Source organism: Esox lucius, chromosome 24 (genome assembly GCF_011004845.1).
Source record: "Esox lucius isolate fEsoLuc1 chromosome 24, fEsoLuc1.pri, whole genome shotgun sequence".
NCBI classification, from domain to species: Eukaryota; Metazoa; Chordata; class Actinopteri; order Esociformes; family Esocidae; genus Esox; species Esox lucius.
Genome location: NC_047592.1, coordinates 27232049 through 27257885, shown reverse-complemented (window position 1 = coordinate 27257885; position 25837 = coordinate 27232049). Strand labels below are relative to the sequence as shown.

General features: G+C 39.1%; 1 protein-coding gene across 4 annotated transcripts in view; it reads right to left on the bottom strand.

Annotated features, from left to right (window-relative positions):
- The window catches only part of m1ap (meiosis 1 associated protein), a 108123-nt gene that overhangs the window by 55280 nt on the left and 27006 nt on the right, over positions 1-25837 (bottom strand). For 3 of the 4 annotated variants that reach the window (XM_020043131.2, XM_034290380.1, XM_020043133.2), the window contains one exon: positions 25466-25552. The exons of the other annotated variant lie outside the window; for it this stretch is intronic. In XM_020043131.2, the coding sequence (XP_019898690.2) occupies positions 25466-25552 (87 nt within the window). The remainder of the gene's footprint in view (positions 1-25465; positions 25553-25837) is intronic. 4 annotated transcript variants of the gene reach the window in all.

The window sequence follows — 25837 nt, the reverse complement described above, 5'->3', positions numbered from 1 at the left end:
AAAATAACTTACGTTAGTACTTGTGTCTTTATTTAATTATTCCCATATTCAACCAAATGTATGAAGTCACTAGATGTTAACTACAAACATTAATCAGGGGAGATCAGTAATTCATGCAGAGCATGGCATTTCACTCTAAAATTAAGTTTTGGTGGAAACCGTTACTAGAAACCTCATTAATACTAAGCTTAGATTAGCAAAAACTAAATAATGACAGCTTACCATGCTACAAGCTAATTGTTAACAGGTGGATTCACACAGAAGAGCGTCCCGGGACAAGATGGAGAAGAGGGTCAGAGTTAGGGGAGGCATGGCCTTCTCGTTCAATGTTTTTTTAAGGGAGACTGATAACTAAGGAGATATTCCAGTTTCCACTCATCCATTGTACTAACGGATATGTAGCCTATTAACACATTGTTACACAGGATTCATGAACTTGTTTCACAACATGAATTCATAAACACGATTCACCACATGAATGCCTATACTCCAATGATATATTGAAAAATGAAGTGCTCAGGACAATTCAACCACCAATAAGGTTACAAGGAAAACAATAAATGAGGGCAGGTACCGTGATCCTGACAGCTCCAAGTCAAGCACTAACTATGGATGGCTCTGAGGCTCAAAAAAGAAAAATGCCTTAATGGCAACAAAAGAATTACAGCAATAAGTATTTTAAATTAAACGCATGTGTTAACGCATTAACTTTGACAGTCCTAATAACTACACAAAACTGTTTCTTTTTCCTGATAACAACATTACACTCCCTTACCTGCTGACAAAGATTAACATGGTTTTCTGACACACCCTAAGAGTAACATCTATAATAATTTGCTTTGAAAAAAATCATAAAATATCATTACATGGGCAGGAAATAATTAAATAATAATAATGTCCGTGATCATAAACGTGCATCCTATTTCCTATGGAAAATGCACTACTTCTGAGCCCTAGTTGCATCCTATGCCCTGTGTGCCCTAGTCAAAAGTTGTGCACTTTAAAGGAAATAGGTTGACATTTGGGACTCATACAGGACTAATATCCTGCTATACATCATATTCTCTATATACAGGCAGTGCACAATTTTTGGCTAGAAGAATATAGGCCTTTATACGGAATCGAGTGCATTTGGGGATGCTTTCTTAGTATAAAGTCTGTTGAAGAACTGAGATAGAACAGAGGGCCATGTGTTCATTGTCTCTGTGATGTAATGGTGTTTTGTGTTCTAATGGGTCTATTCATATCAACTGCTGTCGGAAACAGGCCTGCTAATGGCTCTGACCGGGGATTTCACTGACAGCCATCCAGAACAGTTTTCTAAATGGTGCATTACGGTGGTTTGCTATTGGACTGGGACTAGCAGGCTAGAAATTATTCTGTGCATTTCTAGCCTCCAGACCATAATGACTTTTGGTTGGGTAAGACCTATATGATCACTAATCTGCAGAATTAAGCCTAAAACTGGTATTATTAGCCTGGTTAGATGTGTTACCTTGTCATGTGCACTGTTTGAACTGAGTAACTAGAGTCCAAACTATGTAATGATCACATTATTGTTAAATTGGAAGTGACAGCAGTTAAAAACACAAAATCGTATTAAAATATATTAAAATACGCTCCCAGAAATAATATGATGCCATTTATTTACATTATTTCAAAAGCGATCACATAGATGTGGTCATTTTCATGTTTTCATCCTTTAATAAAATGTTTAGGAAAGGAAAAGGGGAAGGATTGGTGAGCATTCTACAGGAATATAGAGAAGTGGACATGTGTTTGGACTAATAATAGGCACAGACATGACAAGAAATAAATTAAAACATGTCAATCTTAAAACCTACACAGATGTCAGCGCCACAACAAAATCAGAGCTATAGTAGAGTATCCTTAATTGAAGGATAGTGATCATATGAAGCCATTTATCATCACATAGTTGTTTGGATCCTTTTTAAATCATAATGATAACAGAAATCACCCAAATGGCCCTGATAAAAAGTTTACATACCCTTGAATGTTTGGCCTTTTTACAGACACACAATGACACACTCAAGTTAAAATGGCAATTAAAGGTTAATTTCCCACACTTGTGGCTTTTTAAATTGCAATTAGTGTCTGTGTACTAATAGTCAATGTGTTTGTTAGCTCAAACGTGGATGCCATAAGCAGGCTAGATACTGAGCCATGGGGAGAAGAAAAGAACTGTCAAAAGACCTGCGTAACAAGGTAATGGAACTTTATAAAGACGGAAATGGATATAAAAAGACACTGAAAGCCTTGCAGTTCAATGTTCAATCACTTATTAAGAAGTGGAAAATAATCACTTATTAAGAAGTGGAAAATTCAGGGCTCTTTTGATACGAAGGTCAGGTAGACCAAGAAGGAGTTCAGCCAAAATTGCCAGAAGAATTGTTCAGGATATAAAGAAAAACCCAAAGGTAACATAATGTTACCAAAGGTAACATCTCTGGAAAAAGACAGTATGGTTGTTTCAAGGAGCATAATATGACGATACTTGAACAAAAATGAGCTGCGTGGTTGAGTTGCCAGAAAAAAGCCTTTACTGCGCCAATGACACAAAAAAGCCCAGTTACAATATGCCTGACAACACCTTGACATGCCTCACAGCTTCTGGCACACTGTCATTTGGAAAGACTAGACCAAAATAGAGCTTTATTGTCACAACCATAAGCACTATGTTCGGAGAGGGGTCAACAAGGTCTATAGTGAACAGAATACCATCCCCACTGTGAAGCATGGTGGTGGCTCACTGAAGTTTCTGGGGTGTGTGAGCTCTAAAGGCACGGGGAATCCTGTGAAAATTGATGTTAAGATGAATACAGCATGTTATCAGAAAATACTGGCAGACAAGATTCATTCTTCTGCACGACAGCTGCGCATGGGGATGCTTTGGATTTTCCAGCACGACAATGACCCTAAGCACAAGGTCAAGCTCTCCAGTGTTTACAGCAGAAAAAGGTGAAGGTTCTGGAGTGGCCATCAAAGTCTCCTGACCTTAATATCATTGAGCCACTCTGGCGAGATCTTACGTACGTTGCATTCTTGCAAAATGACCAAAGACTTTGCATGACCTGGAGGCATTTTGTCAAAACGAATGGGCAGCTATACCACCTGCAAGAATTTGGGGCCTCATAGACAACTATTACAAAAGACTGCATGCTGTCATTGATGCTAAAGCGGGCAATACACAGTATTAAGAAATAAGCGAATGCAGACTTGAACAGGGGTCAGTTCATTTTGTTTTGTTTTATGTTGGGCCATTCTGTTATGACCTACAGTTGAATGTGAATCCCATAAGAACAAGTGTTTTGCCAGCTCACTAATTTTTTCTTTACAAATAGTACATTCTCCAAGGGTATGCAAACTTTTGAGCACTGTATTGAGAACTGTATAAATACATTTGATTGAGTTAAAACTAGGACTGCCAAATGCCTTCGGGAATTGGCGTTTGAGGTTGTAATTAAAATAAAACTGCCATTTTGAAAGCTACACCCTGCTCCTTCTACACCTTTTCCTAAATAGGCGTATAGTACATTGTTCCGTTGTCAGATATCTAAACTCACAAATGGAAAACTATTTAGAGACTATTTACCAGTTTTTTCTTACCCTGTTTTCTGACTTAATTGGCCAACAACCCAAAGCACTTAGCGTTGGAACCTAAGCAAACCACCATTGGTACCCAGGCACTAGTCACCCCTCACTGAGTGCATGGCGTCAAATGGATGAATGCGCAATACTCCGAGATGAACGATAGTCTTAGTTGAATGTGAATGAACTTACAAGATGTCCATGACCGTTCAACAATTTAATTAGGTTATTATCAAAACATAACACAAACGATATATGCTACTTGATAATTCAACATATGTATCACAATTTACCGTGGAGATTCAGAATGCATCACTATTAGGAGATTCAGCTTCTTGTGTAGGCTAATTCAATAAATATAAATAATTTTTAAGAAACGAAATCCCAGACTTTCTATACCAATGGCCAACTAGCAATTCAACAAAGGTATTACAGGTTACTGTTTATCTTAGGAGAGAAAGAGAAACAAAATCACATACACATTATCATTCTTTGAGTTTACTCTGCTTATTTTACAGAAGATTAAGATTCTACAAATGTATTACATTAAATTATTATTATTTGCAAAACGAAATACCAACGATCAACAATTATCAGTTTAGCAAACGTATTACACATTGCAAACACATCCTATAATCTCGCTGAATTTTTAGGGGGCCAAGCATCAATGTTGCTTATAATTGTTGGACCCATTGTACCGGCTTTGATGGATTTTCGGGCATCTGGAATATGTGAAAAACGCTTCAAAAGCTACTCCCATATGACTTGATAATTGCTATATATGGACCAAGGTAATTTATATACCTTGGTCCACATATCTTTGGAGAAATGTAACATCTAAACTGTTGGGATTTATGGTACATATTTTATAATTGCTTATGTATTCTGTTTTCAGCAACACCGTTCAAGCCATTGATTTCCTAATGAGTGAAAATTATGAGCGGTCCAGTGAAGATCTGCTTTCATCAAGGTATAACATCAACATCGCTGTTATCACAATCAGAAGACAACTGAAGGAACTTGGGTAGAGTTATGGAAAAGCTCAGTAAGAATTTTTTTGACCCAACTTAAATGTTACTGGGTACTAACTGGTGGTGTAATATTCAATATATGTACAGAACATTAACCATTTGTGTTCTTATATATATATACACTGATCACATCTACAACGTCTTACCTGTGATCGTGAAGTTGGAGGGAGGGGCAACTAAAATGTAGCATTGTAAATTCTATATGTTGTTAAAAGGTTTGACTGTACATTATTTAATTGAATATCTCATTTGATATTACTTTTGTCATTATTTAATTTAAACAAAATTATCAGGCCTACTGTACAGTACCTGGTCGTTGTAGTGTGAGTTATTCATTAACGCAATAGATTTGGTAAATACCGTTTTGAAAGATACACCTTCCTTACATGACTTCCTAAATAGGTTTGTATAGCCTTAGTAATACAACGAAATTCATAGAATTACTGTTTTATATTAGCAGAGACAAGAATATCTAACATAGCCTACTCCATAGCCTATACCATTCATATTCTCTGATTATTTTACCAAAGATTCAGCTTTTTATACAGCCAAAATCATCAAATGTTGATATTACACTAAATAATTAGCCTACCAAGGAAAATGGCAAGTGCACACGGAACACCACCAAGGAAAACTGAGCATCAGGGTTTAAGTTAGCAGGCAAATGCAGCTTTTCGCCGGTATCAGGTGAGTACGGCAGATTAAAAAATATTACACAAGAAAACAGCGTCATTTGGTGCCATAGGAGGAGTGTTTTTAGTCTTTTTCACAAATTCAAAATGCCCCAAAAAACATAACGGAAACGTTAATGGATCCCAGTTGCAAATATGTGACAAATATGTCACAGAATGTCGCATGTCACTTTCAGGAGAGCTGTTTTTACGAAGAAAAACATTCTGGGACACTTTGTGTTTCTTGAAGATATGCCTTCTTGGAGATGCCACTTAATAACAAACAAGTACGCGAAGTGTAGGTATGAATGTTTAACCAGCGGAAAATACAGGACTTTTGACGGACATTTATTGGCGGAGATAATGAAAGGGCTGGACATGCTGACATACTGAGTTCTGATTGGTCTGCCAAGTCACAGATTTCTGTCATAACACTCAAAAGGTTTTTCAAAAAGTGAACCACATCGCTGCCCTAAATTTAGATGGTATTATCAACAAATCTCAAGTTGTGAGATACTCCTTTCTGGGGTACAATGATGACATGACTCAGAAGATGAATCGGACGACAATGAGGATATCCCAGACTTTGATACTGTTCAAAACGTTCAGGCAAAATTGTGGCATTTCGTTGCAGTGCGAATGGTGGAAAGAAAACACTGGCTCGTCTTCTATAAAACAATTGCTCACGGATTACATTTACAAAGAACAACCATGGCAGTTATGTTAGCGACAATGAAAGATGCATAGATTCTTGGAGTATTGAATGCCTTGTGTGTGAACTGTAGTGAAAAGACGTGTTTTAAACAAGGTTAACAGACTAAACCCAAAGGACTTTCTAAGCAATCAGAGGACATTCAGCTTGCCGTGAAACACATGGGTAAGTCCAAAGTTAGCGAACTCATTCATTCAGGTGTGAGTGATTATGCCTAATCTATAACCCTACAAAGGCTCAGTGACTGTCCACCTGCACTCAAACTATCTGCACTTACATTGCTGCTACTATTTATTATGAATCCAGCTCCAGACTGATGTATCAAGTCCATGTGAAAAAACTAAAATGTTATTATTTTATATGGTTTGATATAGTATATGTGTGTATTCGCCTTATTCACCTACGGCACTTCCTTTAAACCAAAACGAGGCTGTGGGGTACGGAAGTAACGTTGGCCCGCCCATCTGTAGACTTCTGTCATAACATTACCTACAATGCCGCCGCATTGTTGTGTTCCCAAATGTACGTCTTCAAAGAGAAACAAATCCTATACAGGTCAAATCTTCCATCGTTTCCCCAAAGATCCTGTACTTTGCCGTGAATGGATTCATAAAATAAGAAGAGATCCCGGTCGACATTTCAAGGTAAGATATTAACATTAGTTTACGATGCTAACGTTAGCCATATTTACGTTAACTGTCATAGAGATAGCTAGCTAAACCTTCCGGCTAAATAGACCTTTTTAAGTTATAACATGCGAAGGGCTAATTCGGGGGTAACGTTAAGCAAGTTGTAGCTCTTTTTACTAGCCTGGTCAGCTAACGTCCTGCCGTGGGTAGCAGTGTCTTACAGCAAAATATAAACAAGACGTGATCTGTGCCTGTTTATGATAATAACCATTGCTAATCTAAACCATATTAAGCACACAACTACGTATAAACAGTAACATCCATTTTACTGGGTTTGTGCATCCCAGTAGACGACATTACTGATTCGTTTTTAGCATCTGTGTTACCTGTGAGACCTGAATAGTATCTTCCCCAACCCTACGTAACATCGCTAAGTGAACTGAGCAACCCATGCCTGTAAACAAATTAACTTATACTTAATATTTAATCATTTTAATAACCAACAGTAGCAACATGCCTTGCTTTGTAGTGATACATTGGACACAAGCTATTTTGACTGATGGTTCCAATACACTTTTAGCTAAAGATCACATCAACTGCACATAACATGTTATTTTTAGTCTAGCAGGGAAAGATGAACTGTTGATATGAACAATCAAGATGAACATTTGAACGTTTAGCAAGCGTATTTGTTCTAGCAGTGGCACCACTCCGCAAACTGAGCAGTTAATCCACAGTCATGAGACCTGAGGTAAGGTGACTAGTTTTTTCGCATCTCCTCTTGACTGTCGGTAAAATAATTTATTGTTGACACTCAAAATAACAGTCAGCCTGGTGTGGTTAATATATCTTAACAATGCTTAGCATCAGCTTGTAATGTTGTCACGTCCTGTTGTTTTATCAAGCTAAGAAGCTAACTTTAAAAGTAATGTTAACTAATGTTGATTTCAGAAAAAAGCAGTGATCGTCCGTGCATTACCTTCCACGTCGTGCACATATCCCTCGATCCAGTTGCTGTATCCTTTCAGAAAAACAGACCGGGGAATCATGCAGGCCTATTTTTTCGACATAGTCCATTGTTATTTCGGGAAGACATGAAAGATTTGATGTCCACACAGGTATCGCCATGTTGACGCCCGTTGCTGCGCTCCGTCAACGAACTTCCGGTTTAGAGTGTACCCCCTAGCCTCGTTTTGGATTTCAAGATGGAGGCGCGGTGAATAAGGCCAATTGGAGACCAACAAGACCAGTTGAGTACTGCAAATATATTTTATCAACCACATGGTGGCACTATTGAGGTTTCCCACATTTGCAAGCTCACCACGCTCACCATGTTGAAAATAAAATCTTGAAACGCGGTATATAAGTTAATCTCTTTCCAAGGGAGATATTTACAATTGGTATTTACAACGTTTTTCAGCAATTCTGAATTCGTGAAACACTTCAAATGCTACTTCTATACCATCAAATGACAGAGTTAAACCTTTTCACAAGTACGTTTTAAAATATCACAGAAGGCCCCTAAGTGTGATTTTCTAATGCAGATTATTTAAGTATGCCGTGACAATTCAAGTATTATAAGTATATTATTACACAAAAAAAATTGCCACCACAGCAGTCCATAAACACCATGTTGCTTATTAGATAAGGAGCAGTATTAAGATTTCGACTGGTCTGAAATTATTTTTTAACTATTTAGGGCAGTAGCACTGTTAAACAATATACTGAATAATTATTGAGCAACCTTCTAAGATGTATTATTTTCATGAGTAATCACAAAATATGGATGACAAGCAAATGTATTTATAAAGCCCATTTTACATCAGCAGTTGTCACAAAGTGCTTTTATAAAACACCCAAGGAGCAAACAGTAGTGTTGAATTTCATTGGCTAGGGAAAACTCCCTAAGAATGCAGACATTTTAGAAGAAACCTAGAGAGGATCCAGGCTCAGAGGGGTGACCAGTCCTTTTCTGGCTGTGCTGGGTGAACATATTAAGAGTACAAATTGTAATAATTAATAAATGCATGTGGGCTGAGTCCAGAGTTTATTTAAACCTAGTCCAGTTCAGAAGCATGACCAGATGGACAAATTATCAGGTATCATCTTGATCTGCAACACAACCAGGAAGACTTTGGACAGAGACAGCAACAAGTTATTAAACTCTGGTACTCAGCAGGTGTGGGCCAATACCTCATGTCCTCCTATGTTTAAAACAGGGCAGGAGACAGGGATAATTTAGAAAATACATTGAACCTACAAGGATTTATAGTGAAGCACAATAATTTAGCAGCGTAAGACCTTAGGGCTGAGACAGGGGGGTCCAGTGACACTGGCTCAACAAGCAGGAAATCAATCCACCCACATTGCCAAGCATCAACCAAAGGGACACCCACCAACCGCAACCACCCTGAATGAGGGCCAGGTATTGCCAGCAGAGTACAGCCCAATTACACAAGTGTGCAACAGAGGGACAACAACAAGCCAGTGACTCCGCCCCCGAATGGAATTGGAGGGAGGGCATCCCAGTGGCAATGAGAGCCCACCTGGCAAGACAGCAAGGGTGGACAGTATCAAGCCTTTCTGATCACCTTCACGCCCCTGCGCCAAACTACACTTAATCATAGACCATGCTGTAGAAAAGAGTCTTTAGTAGACATTTGAAAGTTTGCACTGACTTTGCATTTCTAACCCTAATTGGCAAATCATTCCACAGTAGTGGAGCTCTATGAGAGAAGTCCCTGCCTCCAGCTGTTTGTTTAGAAATTCTAGGTACAATTAAAAGGCCTGCATCTTGCAATCGTAGGTTATGTGTAGGTATGTATGGATGGATCATTTCAGCGAGGTAAGTAGGAGTAAGTCCATGTATTGATTTATAGGTTAACAATAAAACTGTAAAATCAGTCCTAACCCTAACAAACAGCCAGTGTAAAGAAGCTAGTACTGGAGTAATGTGTTCACATTTTTTAGTTCTAGTTAGGGTTCTAGCAGCCGTGTGCAGCACTAATTGAAGTTTATTTATTGATTTATCCGGGTAACCGGAAAGAAGAGCATTGCAGTAATCTAATCTAGAAGTAACAAAAGCATGGATTTGTTTTTCTGCATAAGGTTTTGATAGAAAGTTTAGGAATTTTGCAATGTTTAGAAGATGAAAATAAGCAACTCTTGTGACATATTTTAAATGTTAATCAAATGAGAGGTCAGGGTCAAGGGTAACGCCAAGGTTTCTCACAGTTTTTTGGGATATGACCATGAAACCTTTCAAGGTTCACAGTGAGATCTGCCAACAAAGCTCGGTATCTTGGGTCCTAAAACAAGCGCTTCTGTTTTTCTTGAATTTAAATGCAAGAAGTTCTCTGTCATCCACTTCCTAAAATCTGAAACGCATGATTCCAAAGTAGCTAATTTTGGGGCTTCTCCATGCTTTATCAAAATATATAAGTGTGTCATCAGCATAACAGTGAAAATTGACATTTTGGTTTCGGATTACATCACCTAGAGGCAGCATACATAGGGAGAACAATAATGGGCCCAGAACAGAGCCTTGAGGAACAACAAAACATACATTTGATTTGTCAGAGGATATGCCATCCACACATACGAACTGTTATCTTTCAGATAAATAAGATTTAAACCAGGCTAGAACATGTCCACATAGCCCAATATGGGTTTCCAGTCTCTCTAAGAGAAGGGAGTGATCAATAGTGTCAAGATCAGCACTAAGATCAAGAAGCAACTGGACGGATGCGAAGTCTTTGTCTGAGGCCATTAGAATGTCATTTGTTACCTTCACATGTGCAGGCTCAGTACTATGATGGGGTCCAAAAAGTCCTCTGCATGAATGACTACCGCCCTGTAGCACCCACACCAATCATCATGAAGTGCTTTGAGCGGCTATTTAAAATACACAACACAGACTCCATCCCTGCAACACTTGACCCACTACAGTTTGCCTACAGATAAAACAGATCACAGAGGACGCCATCACTCTGACTCTCTTCTCTGCACTCTCTCATCTGGACAAAAGGAACACATATGTGAGAATGCTCTTCGTTAACTATAGCTCAGCCTTCAACACCATTGTGGCCCACAAGCTGGCGGTTAAGCTCAGGGATCTGGGTCTCGACCTGACTATGTGCAGATGGATCCTGAACTTCCTGACGGGCAGACCCAACGTGGTGCGAATGGGCTCACTGACTCTCAGTACTGGTTCCCTCCAGGGCTGTGAGTTGAGCCCACTCCTGTACTCTCTCTTCACCCACAACTGCCTGGCAACTCACGTCTCAAACACCATCGTTAAGTTTGCTGATGACACCACCATTATAAGCCTGATCTCTGACAACGACAAGTCAGCTTATAGACACCTCCAGCTCAATATCAGCAAAATGAAGGAGATGATTGTTGATCACAGGAAGCAGCGGCGGGGAAACCACGCCCCCATACATATCAATGGGTCTGCAGTAGAAAGAGTTCACAACATCAGGTTCCTTGGGGTCAACATCAGCATTGACTTGACCTGGTCTCATCACTCTAACGTCGTGGAGAAGGAGGCAAGGAAACGGCTCTTCTGACCGGCTGTGTCACTGCCTGGTATGGCAGCTGCACCGCCCTAGACCGCAAAGCATCTCAGAGGGTGATTAAAACAACAGAGCGCATCAGGTCTGACCTGCCATCCCTGCAAGATCTCTACACAGAGAGGTGTAGGAGGAGGAGCAAACAGATCATTACAGATCCCAGCCACCCATGCCATGGACCGTTTACCCAGCTGCCATCAGGCAGAATGTACAGGAGTATTCAGTCCAAAACAAATAGGCTACGGGACAGTTTCTTTCCACAGGCTGTAAGGCTGCTCAACTCGGGAACCCCTCTTTCCTTCCATCCATAGTCCATGCACACCTGTCACTTTTACATTGCTCTACGATTGTATAGTTGTATACTAATTATTATTGATGTGTGTTGTTGTATAATGTTATTACTTAATTTTTTAAAATTACAATTACTGTTACTTTTCAACTTTTAACTGCACTGTTGGGAGTAGGAAAACCAAGCATTTCATTTCTGTAACTTGTTATTGCAAATGACAAAAAAACCTTGAACTTGAAATATTTAGTGGACTGCAACGTTTCCTTGATTATTTCATTTAAAAAAAAGCTAGCAGAGTCTAAATAATTGCTAACAATGCTAACGTTAGCGATAAATTCTACATTAGCTAGCTAATAACATTAGCTAACAGAAATATGTTTAGCTAACCTCTGTTTATCTAAAATCATTCTGGTGACATGAACATTATAACATATGGTTAAGCAAAAAATTATTTGACCTTTTAGAGATGGTGTCATGCATTCAAGCCTCAGTAGCTAATCTATGCTCATGTAGCTAAGTAAATTCTCTGTTTTCATTCGTACAGTGATTTGGCAATATAAGCAAATGTTTAATGGAATGCAACATTGCCATGAAATCAAATTGGGTGACATGAACATTATAACCAGTGCTATAACTATTAATAATTTGCCTTTGGTATGTGTTCAAGCCTCAGTAGATAATCCATTCTCAGTAGTAGTAATTTCTCTGTTTTCATTTGTTTTTATAATTCCACTTCTGGCTAAACTTATCAATTACAATTTAAATTGTAGACACAGCAGTTAAATTAAAATTTTATTTGAGTTGTAATTTAACAACACATGGGCACCTAGGCTATATGCCCACGCCCTACCAAAGTCACAATTTTACAGTAAGAATAGGTAGGGTATTTTGCAAATAAATTAAAAACTGGAAAGGTTTGGTTTTATTTTTGTCACCTGTAATAGTAGTTTGCTAATCAAAATTAATTCAAAAACAAATGGTTTGCTGAATCATTGACGTTAATACACATACGTAAGTAAACATGCCTTAGAAAATTGTAATGATTGTCTCTTCTGACCCCACCATTGTAATGAATTCATTAATATGTTCTGCGCTGGGGAAGACTGAAACTTTTTATTCATTTTTTAATTCTGAAAAATTCTAAGTATTATCTAGTTACACTGTGTGATGCTTAATGTGTTGTACTGCTCTGATAGTGTCAGACTTTTGAAATATCCATATTTATCTAATGCAGAAAACTGTATAATAACAACAACAACTGAGGTAAATGTCCTGAAAACTATTGCAATGTAACATCCAAATAAATTCAGTATGGCCAAACAGTGGCGACATAATATCCATAACACAATATCTGTTATTTTTCACTCAGTGAGATTTGGTACACATTATAAGGGGTTGTGATTATACTTTGTGTGAATGTTTTAAGTTAGCCACATTGGGGCACTATAGGAAAGAAAAACACAGATGTGGTATTGCTTGCAACATTGGATATAAGTTGAAAATAAAAATGTATTCTGGCTAGTAGTAGCTTCAATGCTGAAACACACTAAATGCTGCCTGGAGCTTTAAAGCCTGATAGTTAACTATCTGGTTAGTCTAACTTATGCAAGCAGTTGTGTTTGTTTCTATATGATCGATCGGTAGATAAGAACGAACATCTACATTTGCATAACTAAACTCTGTGAATCTTTTTGGGTGAGATTGAGCAAGCAATCATTTCAGGTAGGCCCAACAAACGTGATCATAAAATAAGCATAAGGCAAATACATATCAAGACTTTGAAAGTATGTGTCAGCAGATGCTGGACATCATCATGATCAAGAGACGATGTCGTCAGAAAAGCACAATATTACTGGCTTCAATCTTGGCTAGCTTGAAAGTGAAACACATTTGTGGCCAGACAACTTTTCTGTAGTCTGACATACGAACTGAACCGGAAAATTAGCTGTCAAGTAAGCTATTGCAGTATGCATACATGAATGAAATCGGAAGATAAGTGATAAAACATTCAACTAGTTAGCCGACTACACAGCTAAATACCTCAACGTTTTCAATTACAAGACTGAGCAAGCAACCATTCGAGCTCCTAGCTGATGCGCTCGCCTATCAAGTTATCATGACAGGGTTGCTATTGCCATCTAAAAAATATACCAACATTTCACAGCATCAAATACAGACAACAGCAAACATACACTCACATCTACATTATTAGGATTATTAGGAACACCATACTAATACTGTGTTTGACCCTCTTTCGCCTTCAGAACTGCCTTAATTCTACGTGGCATTGATTCAACAAGGTGCTGAAAGCATTCTTTAGAAATGATGGCCCATATTGATAGGATAGCATCTTGCAGTTGATGGAGATTTGTGGGATGCACATCCAGGATCCCCTTCCATCACATCCCAAAGATTCTCTATTGGGTTGAGATCTGGTGACTGTGGGGGCCATTTCATTACAGTGAACTCATTGTCATGTTCAAGAAACCAATTTGAAATGATTCAAGCTTTGTGACATGGTGCATTATCCTGCTGGAAGTAGCCATCAGAGGATGGGTACATGGTGGTCAAAAAGGGATGGACATGGTCAGAAACAATGCTCAGGTAGGTTGTGGCATTTAAACAATGCCCAATTGGCACTAAGTGTGCCAATAAAACATCCCCCACACCATTACACCACCACCACCACCAGCCTGCACAGTGGTAACAAGGCATGATGGATCCATGTTCTCATTCTGTTGACGCCAAATTCTGACTCTACCATCTGAATGTCTCAACCGAAATCGAGACTCATCAGACCAGGCAACAACAGACCAGGCTGCATACCTTGGTTGTAACGAGTGGTTATTTCAGTCAAAGTTGCTCTTCTATCAGCTTGAATCAGTCGGCCCATTCTCCTCTGACCTCTAGCATCAACAAGGCATTTTCGCCCACAGGACTGCCGCATACTGGATGTGTGTCCCTTTTCACACCATTCTTTGTTACAAATGGTTGTGCGTGAAAATCCCAGTAACTGAGCAGATTGTGAAATACTCAGACCGGCCCGTCTGGCACCAACAACCATGCCACGCTCAAAATTGCTTAAATCATCTTTCTTTCCCATTCTGACATTCAGTTTGGAGTTCAGGAGATTGTCTTGACCAGGACCACACCCCAAAATGCATTGAAGCAACTGCCATGTGATTGGTTAATTAGATAATTGCATTAATGAGAAATTGAACAGGTGTTCCTAATAATCCTTTAGGTGAGTGTATATCCGCAGTGTATTTATTACTCACAACGACATCATTGTCCCTTTCAAAGAGCAAGGACGTTTCCAACTTTATATCAGCAAACAACACAGAAACAGCCCCTTTTAACGTAAAAAGTTGTGGCCGCTCTGGGATCTAAAGGGTTAATTATTATTATTATTATTATTACAGCATAGATTTTTTTGTAAGTTCATGTGAGATAAAATGGCTTAAACATGCCCAAATTGTTATGGTAGTCAAGGGCCAAGGGCCACAACTTCAGGGACAGGGGTGGGCATGTCGGTCTTATGGTGGTGCTATCATAAGCCTCCTAAGCCACACTTTTTGCAAGCTCATCACGCCCACCCCTTGTTTACTAGAGTCTTGAAAATTAGTACATAGGTGCATCTCCGCATGCAGAACATTTTTGCCATTGGGACCCATAAAGTCCGCCATAATGGATTTAAAAAAAAACATGGATGCTATTGACCAAAGAACATGTGAGTGGGCATGGTTTTGCACATTGATTTGCACAACTCCTACAAGGATAATGGTATAATGATTCTACTTGGTACATATGTTTACAAGGATGATAAAGAAAAAAGTTATGCAATAATAATTTTTATGAACCACATGGTAGCGCTATTGAGGTTTTTCCGCATTAGCAAGTTTACCATACTCTCCCCATTCGAGTTACAGTCTTGAAAAGAGGTAGATAAGTCCACTTCCTTACAGCGAACAAATTTGCCTTTGGGACTCATTAACTCTGCTTTAATGGTTCGGCGGCCATTTTGATTTTGTGAAAAACACTTGAAAGGCAATCTCCTCTGGCACGTAAGGACTGATCTTCATGTACCTTCATATTTGGCATCTATGGAAGATGGTCTTCAAAGGTTATATCAATCAGGCCAGTATGTGCAGGGGTGTAGTTCTGCACATACAGTAGGGAGAACAATTATTTGATACACTGCCGATTTTGCAGGTTACAAAGCAGTAAGTTTTCTGATACTCACAGACCTGTTAGCTTTTCTTTAAGAAGTCCTCCTGTTCTCCTCTCATTACCTGTATTAACTGAACCTGTTTGAACTCGTTACCTGTATAAAAGACATGTCAAGTTTGCAATATACCATAAGGATTGGACAATAGAGGAATGGAGTAAGGTCATCTTCTCTGAAAAATTAAAATGTCAGCTTTTCCCAACACCTGGTTGTCTAATGGTTAGACGGAGACCTGGAGAGGCCTACAAACCACAGTGTCTCGCACCCACTGTGATATTTTGTGGAGGATTGGTGATGATCTGGGGATGCTCCAGCAAGGCTGGAAACAGGCAGATTTGTCTTTGTGAAGTACGCATGAATCAAGCCAAGTACACGGTTATCCTGGAAGAACACCTGCTTCCTTCTGCTCTGACAATGTTCCCCAACTCTGAGAATGTATTTTTCCAGCAGGATAATGCTCCATGCCACATAGCCAGGTAAATCAAGCTGTGGATGGAGGACCACCAGATCAAGACCCTGTCATGGCCAGCCCAATCTCCAGACATGAACCCCTTTGAAAACCTCTGGAATTTGATCAAGGGGAAGATGGATGGTCACAAGCCATCAAACAAAGCCTAGCTGCTTGACTGGTGGAGAGCATGCCAAGACGCATGAAAGCTGTGATTACAAATATTTATATCTGAACTCTTCCTAAGTTAAAACATTATTTTTTATTTATTTTTTGCATTATTTGAGGTCTGAAAACAATGCATCTTTTTTGGGTTATTTTGACCAGTTGTTGTTTTCTACAAATAAATACTCTAAATGACAATATTTTTATTTGGAATTTGGGAGTAATGTTGTGAGTAGTTTATAGAATAAAACAAAACTGTCATTTTACTCAAACACCTATGAATAGTAAAACCAGAGAAACTGATAATTTTGCAGTGGTCTCTTACAGTTTGTGCCCATTGCTTACACACTAAAACCGAATGCTTAGACCAAAGCCTCAATACCTAAACTTCTTGTAGCATACCTTAAACACAGTGTAACCATAGCTTAAACACATTGTCAACTTTGCACTTTGTTTGCAATTCTGTAACAGTTATTGCAAAACACTACACACGTTTTCTTATATTAGACACTTTGTTCAGAAACAAAATCACCTGTTATCATTGGGAAAACACTCTGTTCAAAATGCATCTCAACTCATCTGGCAATTGTAGGCACTTACATACACACCTGAAAACACATGCACAGAAAACAGAACACCAATCGGTCTGAGCCTTAGCACAACAAAAAGGCCTCAGGTAAGCCATTTTGAGAACTTTGCAAGCATGGAGGCAATGAGAGTCAGACTAAGAGGAGGACTTAAAGAGAGAGGAGTCGGACGAGGACAAGTGCGGAGACGTGTATCAGATGACATCAGTGCTACTCTGGTGGACCATTTGATAAATCATGGCCTGTCTATGAGGGAAGCTGGGCAAAGAGTCCACCCTAACCTCAGTCGCTACACAGTAGCATCGATAATAAGGACATTCCGTGTGGAGAACAGGTATATCTTCAAGTTTCTTCTCCAGACTGTACCTACTGCATGTGTCACATGATTCTGTATCATATTACATTATTACTGTGCTAACTGTACTATACAAAAATGGGTAGTGCTGTGAAGTATATGTAAAGGAATACAATTGTGATGTACTGTACTGTATACAGTTTGAAAGTACGTGAAAAATAACGTAACCAATGGCATCTTGTGGTGGCATTTTCTACAGATTAGTACCCAAGGAGTCATGCATCACCATGCCACTCTAGGTCCCTACAATACAGGACAGATCATTGCATTTCTAGATGTACTATATGCAGTTGTGCAGGACAGACCAGAGTAGGCCAGGTTTGTTGTCATCTGGAATGTTAGTTTCCACTGGGCTGCTCTTGTCCGAGATTGGTTCAACAACCATAACCATTTCACACTTTTAAACCTGCCCCCTTACAGCCCCTTTATAAATGCAATTGAGGAATTGTTTTCAGCGTGGCGGTGGAAAGTATATGATCGGCAACCACACACCCGCATGACTCTTCTTCAAGCAATGGAAGAGGCATGCAGAGACAGTGAGGTGGGATCAATCCAAGGGTGGATTCAGCACACAAGACGGTATTTTCCCCGACGCCTAGCCTGTGATGACATCCCCTGTGATGTTGATGAGGTCTTGTGGCCAGATCCGAACAGAAGGCAGGATCCATAAGCACCCCCCCAGCTCCCCACCACACACACACACACACACACAGAAAACAAGTATGTTAAATTTCTGATTCCATTTTTCTTTATTTCTGTAAGAATGTTTGGTTTTTGTAAAAACTCTACTTTTTAGTTTTACACAAGACTGAGTCTGAGAAAATTACAATAAAAATAGAAACACAAAGACTGCAGTGTTTTATATACGGCCCATCAGTGTGTTGCTGGTTATATGAAAGAGTAATTCAAATGGTGCTTGTGTGTATGGTTTTGTTGCAAGAATTTCATTTTTAGAAAGGAGAAGTTTTGATGCAGTGTTTCATTTTGGCATAGATGTGAGTTGTTAATCTCCAAGTGCTATGTCTGATTGGCTTGTGTGTAGAGTTTTGACATAATGAGCCAAATTCTGCAAAAAGTGTGTAAGCAATAGGCAAAAACTGTAATCTTTTCCGGAGCTGTATATGCTGCCTCTGGGTGATGTCATCCGGAATTACAATGTCAATTTTCACTGTTATGCTGATGACACACGGTTGTATATTTATATATATGACGAAGCATGGAGAACCGAAAATCTGCCACTTCGGAAACATGTGTTTCAGATAATAGGAAGTGGATGACAGAGAACCTCTTGCTTCTAAACTCAAGAAAAACAGAAATGCAAATTTTAGGACCCAAGAAACTGTATGGTCGTATCCCAAAAAACTGTAAAAAACCTCAGCGTTACCCTCAACCCTGACCTCTCTTTTGATGAACATAAAAAATATCAAGGGTTGCATATTTCCATTTTCGGAACATTGCAAAAAATCTGAAACCTTTTACCAAAAACGGATGCAGAAAAACTAATCCATGCTTTGTTCATCATGGAAGCAGCGGAGAGGAGAACTCAAACGCAGAGTCAACTGAGCAACTTGTCCCAAAGAAAAATGCAGCGTCGGTCGTTTGGACACATTTGGGCTTCAGTAAAGACAACACCTAACAAAATGAGGTCAAATGTAAACACTGCAGAAAAACTGTTTCAGTGATCAAATGTAATACCACCAATCACGTTTCCACACTTGGCGCACAATCACGTTACCAATATGAAAAGGACGATGGACCTATACTTGAGCCTTACTTTGGACTACATTGACAATGAAGGTCATATCATCCAGTCCTATAGACCAGTGGTTCCCAACCTTTTTTCTTGGGGCCCCCCCTATGTACATATTCAACAATCCTTGGACCCCCTCCCCCCCCCCAGCTATATATATATATATATATATTTTTTTTTTAATGCTATGCACATAAAACACACACACACACACACACACACACTGTATATTTTATAAGTTTATGTTTTAATGACATTTTACATGAATACAGAGGAAATGTTTCTTCAATTTCAAATGTTTCCTTTTAGCCTAATATTTTAATTTTTACACAAAGTAAAACACAGTTGTTTCTTTTTTTTCCAATATTTTGTGTATAAACATGGAATACTGAATGTTATGAACGTAATGTTAAATATGAACGGTAGAATGCTGTACTTGCATGCATGCACAGATCCTTTTTTTACAAGGCTAATCATAACGTCAGCTCAAATACATAACGCTAATGTCCACCTTGTGCTTGCATGCCTTTGACTAGTGATGGAATGTCAGGTGTAATGCCAGTGATGGCCAGTCTAAAATCGCTGTGGACTTCCAGTCTGTTGCGTGACTTTTTTATAGCCACAAGGGCACTGAAGGCTGTCTCAGAGAGGTAGGTTGTACTGAAAGGGAGAATGATCTTTGTAATGGCATATTTTGCAAGTTTAGGTGCGACAACAGGTCCCCTGGCTATCCAAAGCTTTTTGAATCCATTCTCCTGGAAGTACTTTTTTGACAGTGAATCAGTCTGTAGTTCAGCGAGCTCATCTTCACCGCCAAGGTATTCGACATCTTCAAGCTTGGATGTGAAGGGATCCATAACCCACGACTCTTTGGATAATGCGGCAACATCCGCAAAGCGGGACTTTAATTCCTCCTGCAGCGAAGTCATGTGACGGCAAAACTCGGCGCGCAAAGACGCACTAACGGTACCCCCAGAATGATGAAGCAGCAGTGGAAAGTGTTGTAAAAGCCCCTGTGACATTTTCCCAGCCCTGTACTCCAGCTTGCGCATAAAAGCATTGATTGTTTCTTTGCACATCAAGATGTTTGACTCAGAGCCTTGCAGTCTCTTGTTGGTCTCATTATAAAGAGTGAATATGTCAGCAAGGTATGCTGTTTTTATCCAGAACACATCAGTCAGCTGCTCCAACAGTGTGTTTTGATTTTCCAGAAATTCTAGGATTTTATCCTTCAATTCTAGAAAGCGCACAAGCACTTTGCCACGCGAAAGCCAGCGCACCTCCGTGTGTAGCAGTAGAGTTTGGTGCGCTTCATCCTCACACAGTTGTGCAAATAATCTCTGGTTGGTAGGGCGAGCTTTAATGAAGTTTACGACTTTTACAACTGTTGCTAGTGTGTCACTAAGGTCTCTGGACAGTTTTTTACTGGCGTGTGCCTGGCGATGTATCATACAGTGGAATATTAAACAGTCTGGAGCCTTTTCCATCAAACGGCTGTTAAATCCCTTATTTCTACCCATCATCGCGGCAGCTCCATCCGTGCAGCAAGCAACAATATTTGTGTAGGGCAGATTGTACGATGTGAGGTAAGAATCAACCGCCATAAAAATATCCTGACCTGTAGTTGTTGTGGGTAAATTGGTAGACATAAGTATGTCCTGTTTCAGCTCATCTCCGTCCACATACTGTACATATACAATAAGCACAGACTCTCCCGCTACTGTGGTAGTTTCATCCAGCTGTATAGCAAATTGGACTTCTCTGAGCTTTTCATGCAACTGTTTTTTGCAGTTTTCTGCCATTTTATCAATTCTGTCTTTAACGGTGTTGTTAGAAAGTGGGACAGATTTAACCTTTTCAGGTGCTTGCTGGCCACATAGTTCCTCCACTATTTTAATGCAGGCGGGTTTGATTAACTCCTCTCCGATATTATGCAGCTTTTTTGCCTTGGCAATCATCAGCGCACACTCAAAGGAAACTTTAGTGGCCTTCTGTAAATCACTACCTGCTCTTTCGAATACTTTTCTGATGTCTGTCGACCTTTTTGACAGAGCCATCTCTTTTTTTCTCACTAGGAATTCCTTATCTTTGCCGATTGTCTCTGGATGCTTCGTTTCCTGATGTCTTTTCATTTTGCTTGGTTTCATGCTGTCGTTTGCGAGTTTTTCACCACAGAAGACACATTCTGGTCGTGACTTGTCTTGGCCTTCAATAAAACCAAAATTTATATAGGTTTCGTCATAGTGTCTAAACTTTTTCTTTGCCTCTGATGAAGAATCACCGCATTTACGTTTCTCTGCCATTTTTCTTCAGTTTTTGCCGTTACGATGACAAGCACATTGAGCAAGTGACGGTGTGTGCGAAAAATTTTAATAATTATTTTTTATTTGAGATACTTTTTTAACTGCCTTTTCTTGGCAATGTAAACATATGATTTTTTAAAAACTTTGAAAAATATTTTTTATATCAAATTATTAGTGGGACATTTTATGCATATTTATTCACCTCAAAGCAGATACGCTCCCGCGCACCCCCTGTGAATTCTGGCGCCCCCCGAGGGGGGCGCGGACCCCAGGTTGGGAACCAGTGCTATAGACTACCATGGCATTGTCAGATCCTTTTTAGTTAATGAAAAGAGGGTGAAATGCTCTGAAGCAGGATGTGACCTCTGCAACTGACTGCCTCTCCCCACCCCACACCACTGTCCCTCAAACTCATCCCCCTCCCCCTTCCAAAGTTGTAATGAATTACAAGATTTATTCAGAAATACGAAGAAATGCATAGATTTCTGTGATAAGGTAACTCACTGCCTTTACTGTACGTGTATCAATCATGTTTACTGACATGTGTAATCACCCCCCAAAGGTCTATTCTGAGCCAGGAAAAACCCTGAGTTTCTTCCTAAAGTTCTGCCTTAGGGAGTTTTTCCTAGTCTTGTTGTTTGCTCCTTGGGGTTTCATGCTTTGTGATTGGAGTCATTAAAGGCAGGTTGTATAGCTACTAGCTAGCCATCTACAGTAATCTTTGTGCAAGAGTACACATTAGTTCCCTTAATAAATGTTCTATTGTGCATGTTATTCCAGCAAAAATGTAATAGCTTAGGTAAAAGTTGCATTCCAGCTGTTTAAATGGCATAATGATAAAGATACTCTGCCACATAGAAAACCACATATTGAAACCAGCCAGGGACAACAATATTCATCCCTTCTAATCACTGGCCGGCAGGGTTGTCTGGGTCCTTTTCTGGTATCAAGGTATTTTTGTTTAGTTTTGTTTTGATTTCCTCTTTGATTGGGCATTATTAATAAGCAAAAAACATGTAGTAAGATGTGTCTGCTTGGCCCCCTGAAATGCTGCTTGCAGCTTTAATCTCTATTTACTTTACTGAAGATTAAGATTCTACAAATGTATTAAGCCATGTAATTATTCACGAAACTAAACACCAACCATCACCAATTATTAATTCAGCAAACCTATTACACATTGTTTTTATTGGAAAGTTTGGAGCGAAAGAGAAACAAAATTGTATACACATCCTATCATCTCTCTTTGAAAGGTAAGCAAGGAGCCCAGGCGCAGGATGAACGGTGAAACAATGATTTACTAAGTTTAGAAGCGTAATGCCTAATACAAACAGCAAAGGCCAAAACGGCTTTAGCTGATACAAAGGAACAAGCGCACTAGGCAAAAAAAAACAAAGAACATATACGGACAACTAGCAGTCTCTTATTTTACCTTGTACATCATCAAAAATAGATCAAAATTAGAACTAAATTGTGTTGTGTAATTTTCATTTGTAGGGCCTAATAAACTAATGAAAATACTATAGCCTGTGTTCTCAGAAATAATCATTCTATGTATTATTTTTTTTGTCGATTAATTGTGTTAGCATACACATTTACACATGTGGCTCACATGTATAAGCATACACATTCTTATATATACAAAAAAATAAATAAATACATAATAGTTTGATAATGACCCAGTAGATTAACTAATGCTCTGGTTGGATGGTGATGCTGCGGAGGAGAATGTGTATGCTAATAGGGCCAATTCGTATGCAGATGACGAGAAACGGCATTCGGCTCTGGCTGATACTGTTAGTCTGAAAGGCCTGGCGGTTTGAGTGTCCTGTTGTCCAGGTCCACTTGAGTAGCTAATGCATGCTTTAAAACACTTAGTTCCCCAGAACCAATATCCCACAGTGGTGTTGCCCATCAAGGGGTTGCGCCCAGTAAGAAGGGAGATTATTGCAGTTACTTTCTCATAGTCGGAGACCGGCTGGTCTCCAAAATACAATTGCATTGCAGAAGGAAACCGCGACAACCCTCCGGATTGCCGTCGCATTTCTCAGGCAGGGCTTTCCGGAGTTCCATACAGAGCATATCATTCGCACTTCATTATGTCTGGGCCACCCTAAACATTTTGCCATTGAGCATCAAAATTATGTTTATTAGATGATCTAAAACATAAAAAATATGAAATCACTCCACAAGTTTTATAATTAATCACAGTCAATACTATAGTTGTCTATTTTCGTTGTTATACTATGTTCTTGTTAATTTGGCTTGCATTAAAAATGCTTCACAGCTGTATTACAGTCTTGTTGCATTGTTTTTTCTCTTGCCTTGATGCCACATAATTTATCCCTGTCTCTAGACTTCCTTCAGCTGTACTTGGCTCTGCCACTCGCGCGCATCCAGCTTCATCACGTTCATATATTTATATTGTTAGTGACTTAAATATGGTTTTTTCACCAGTCATCAACTTCTGTATCACTAAATCTATTCAAAAAAATCTGTGATTCTACCAGACGTCTTCCAAAATGTTATGCAGATTTAATGTAGTTTAGGCATTATTACTTTTTATTGAAAAATGTTAACATGCTTGGGTGTAAAAGAAAACTAGGATCTCTGCGATGTCAGGACAGGTTAGGTTCTGTATGCAAGGTTGCCAGGTCATTGATAGTAAACCGTGAAATCCCCTTAATCCTCAAAAAACCCTGCTCAAAACGCTATTTCGTCTATACAACCCTATCTGTAAATCAACCACATAAGCCAATTAAAAATAGCCCTATTGTGGGGGAAAGCTATCCATCTGGCAACACTGCCAATATAAAAAAGGTTTCCTCCTACAGTACAGTAACATTCGCAGCAGTATTTCGCTGGTAGGATATTTAGCGTACAAGCAGAAAATTGTTTTACCATGCCGACACACAGAGGCGCTACGAGATTTTGAGAAGCTGGCCTTTGAGTTTTATATGCAGAAAAATCCCTGCTTCCCAAAGCACTAAGATGATCATAAGATGCACATAAATGCCTCATTATTTTATCAGAGCATTTTCCAAAAGCATTGTTACTTAAGTGGCACATAACATCGCTCGTTAATTAAGAAGTGCTCTGGACCACTTGTTAGTCTATCGTAACAGACACTTATATATGACTGCCTATATATTTTTGTGATATAACACCTCCCACAACATACGAGGAGTGATCGCAAACAGTTAAACAATTAAGGCAATAGAACAAAAAAAAAAATAGCAAAACAAATTATATAACAAGTGCGTGAGTGGATGTGAATGCAACTGAACGCAATTGTCAACAGAGGATAATGAGAAACATATGTAAAACAAGAAATAAAGAAGTGTTCAAAATTTACATTAACATGTCTTAAACCCTGCATCATAGGCCACTGGTGTCCTTGATGGATCGGTGCTGGTGCCTCTACCTCGTCAAGAAGAACATTGATTCCTTCAGGTCTGAATGCTTGTTTTCTCTTGCGTTGTATTTTTATTTCAAACAATTAGAATTAGGAACTGATTATTTGATGTCACGTGATCGATTTCCGAAGATATCATTTTGATTGGCTGAAGTCAACCCCATTGGTTGGCTAGAATGTTTCGTCCACCCTAAATATGACTACTTCGTCCGAGTTTTACATTTTCCTAATGATGCCTAAGTAGTAGTAGAATACATCGCCAGCGATATTATATGCTTCTGCTAAGTCATCAAGCTCTGTCGAAATGCAATAGGCTACATTTTAAAATATATTTATGACCAATTTCCAAACCCCAAACATGGCCTACTTCCATTCCAAACAGCCATAATGTAGCACTTCCGATACACTTTATAAAGAGTGACCTTACATGATGGTTTGGGAAAAAGGCGTAAGTCCATTGTAACCAAGTCCATCTTAAGGTTACGTGCACTGTTAAACCGCCACGTTATCAGGAAACCGGGCCCTCAAATGACTGTGGAAAAAGTAGGCTACCACTCCCTAAGTTGTTCATGTCCATATGTCATGGAATGTCAAGTAAAATAAAACCTTATTTTTAAAACTACAATTACATTGGTTTGGTACAGATATGCAAAGTAGCTATTTTTTTTACTTTTTTGCTATAATCCTATTTTTACCTACCTCAACAGAGACATTCGTGTTGGCCTGGTTAGGAGCGGTAGAGTGTCGTGTATACTGTTTAAACTGCTGTAGGCTGTCCAGCACTGCCTGAATGTATGAATATTATCAGACATAAGTAAAATCCAGATACTGTATAGAGGCCAAAGTCTTTTGATTACAATAACATACATTAAAAAGGATTGAGGCTTGCCATGTCTAAGGTTTTATGATCTAAATTGCAATTTCCTGTTCTAAACTGAGCTAGTGATAGCAACCACAGGATGATCAAATTTAGATAGGCAACTGTGATTAGATTCAACTTTATTGTCATTGAACAGTACAAGTACAGTACAATGAAATGCAGTTAGCATCTAACCTGAAGTGCAAATAGAG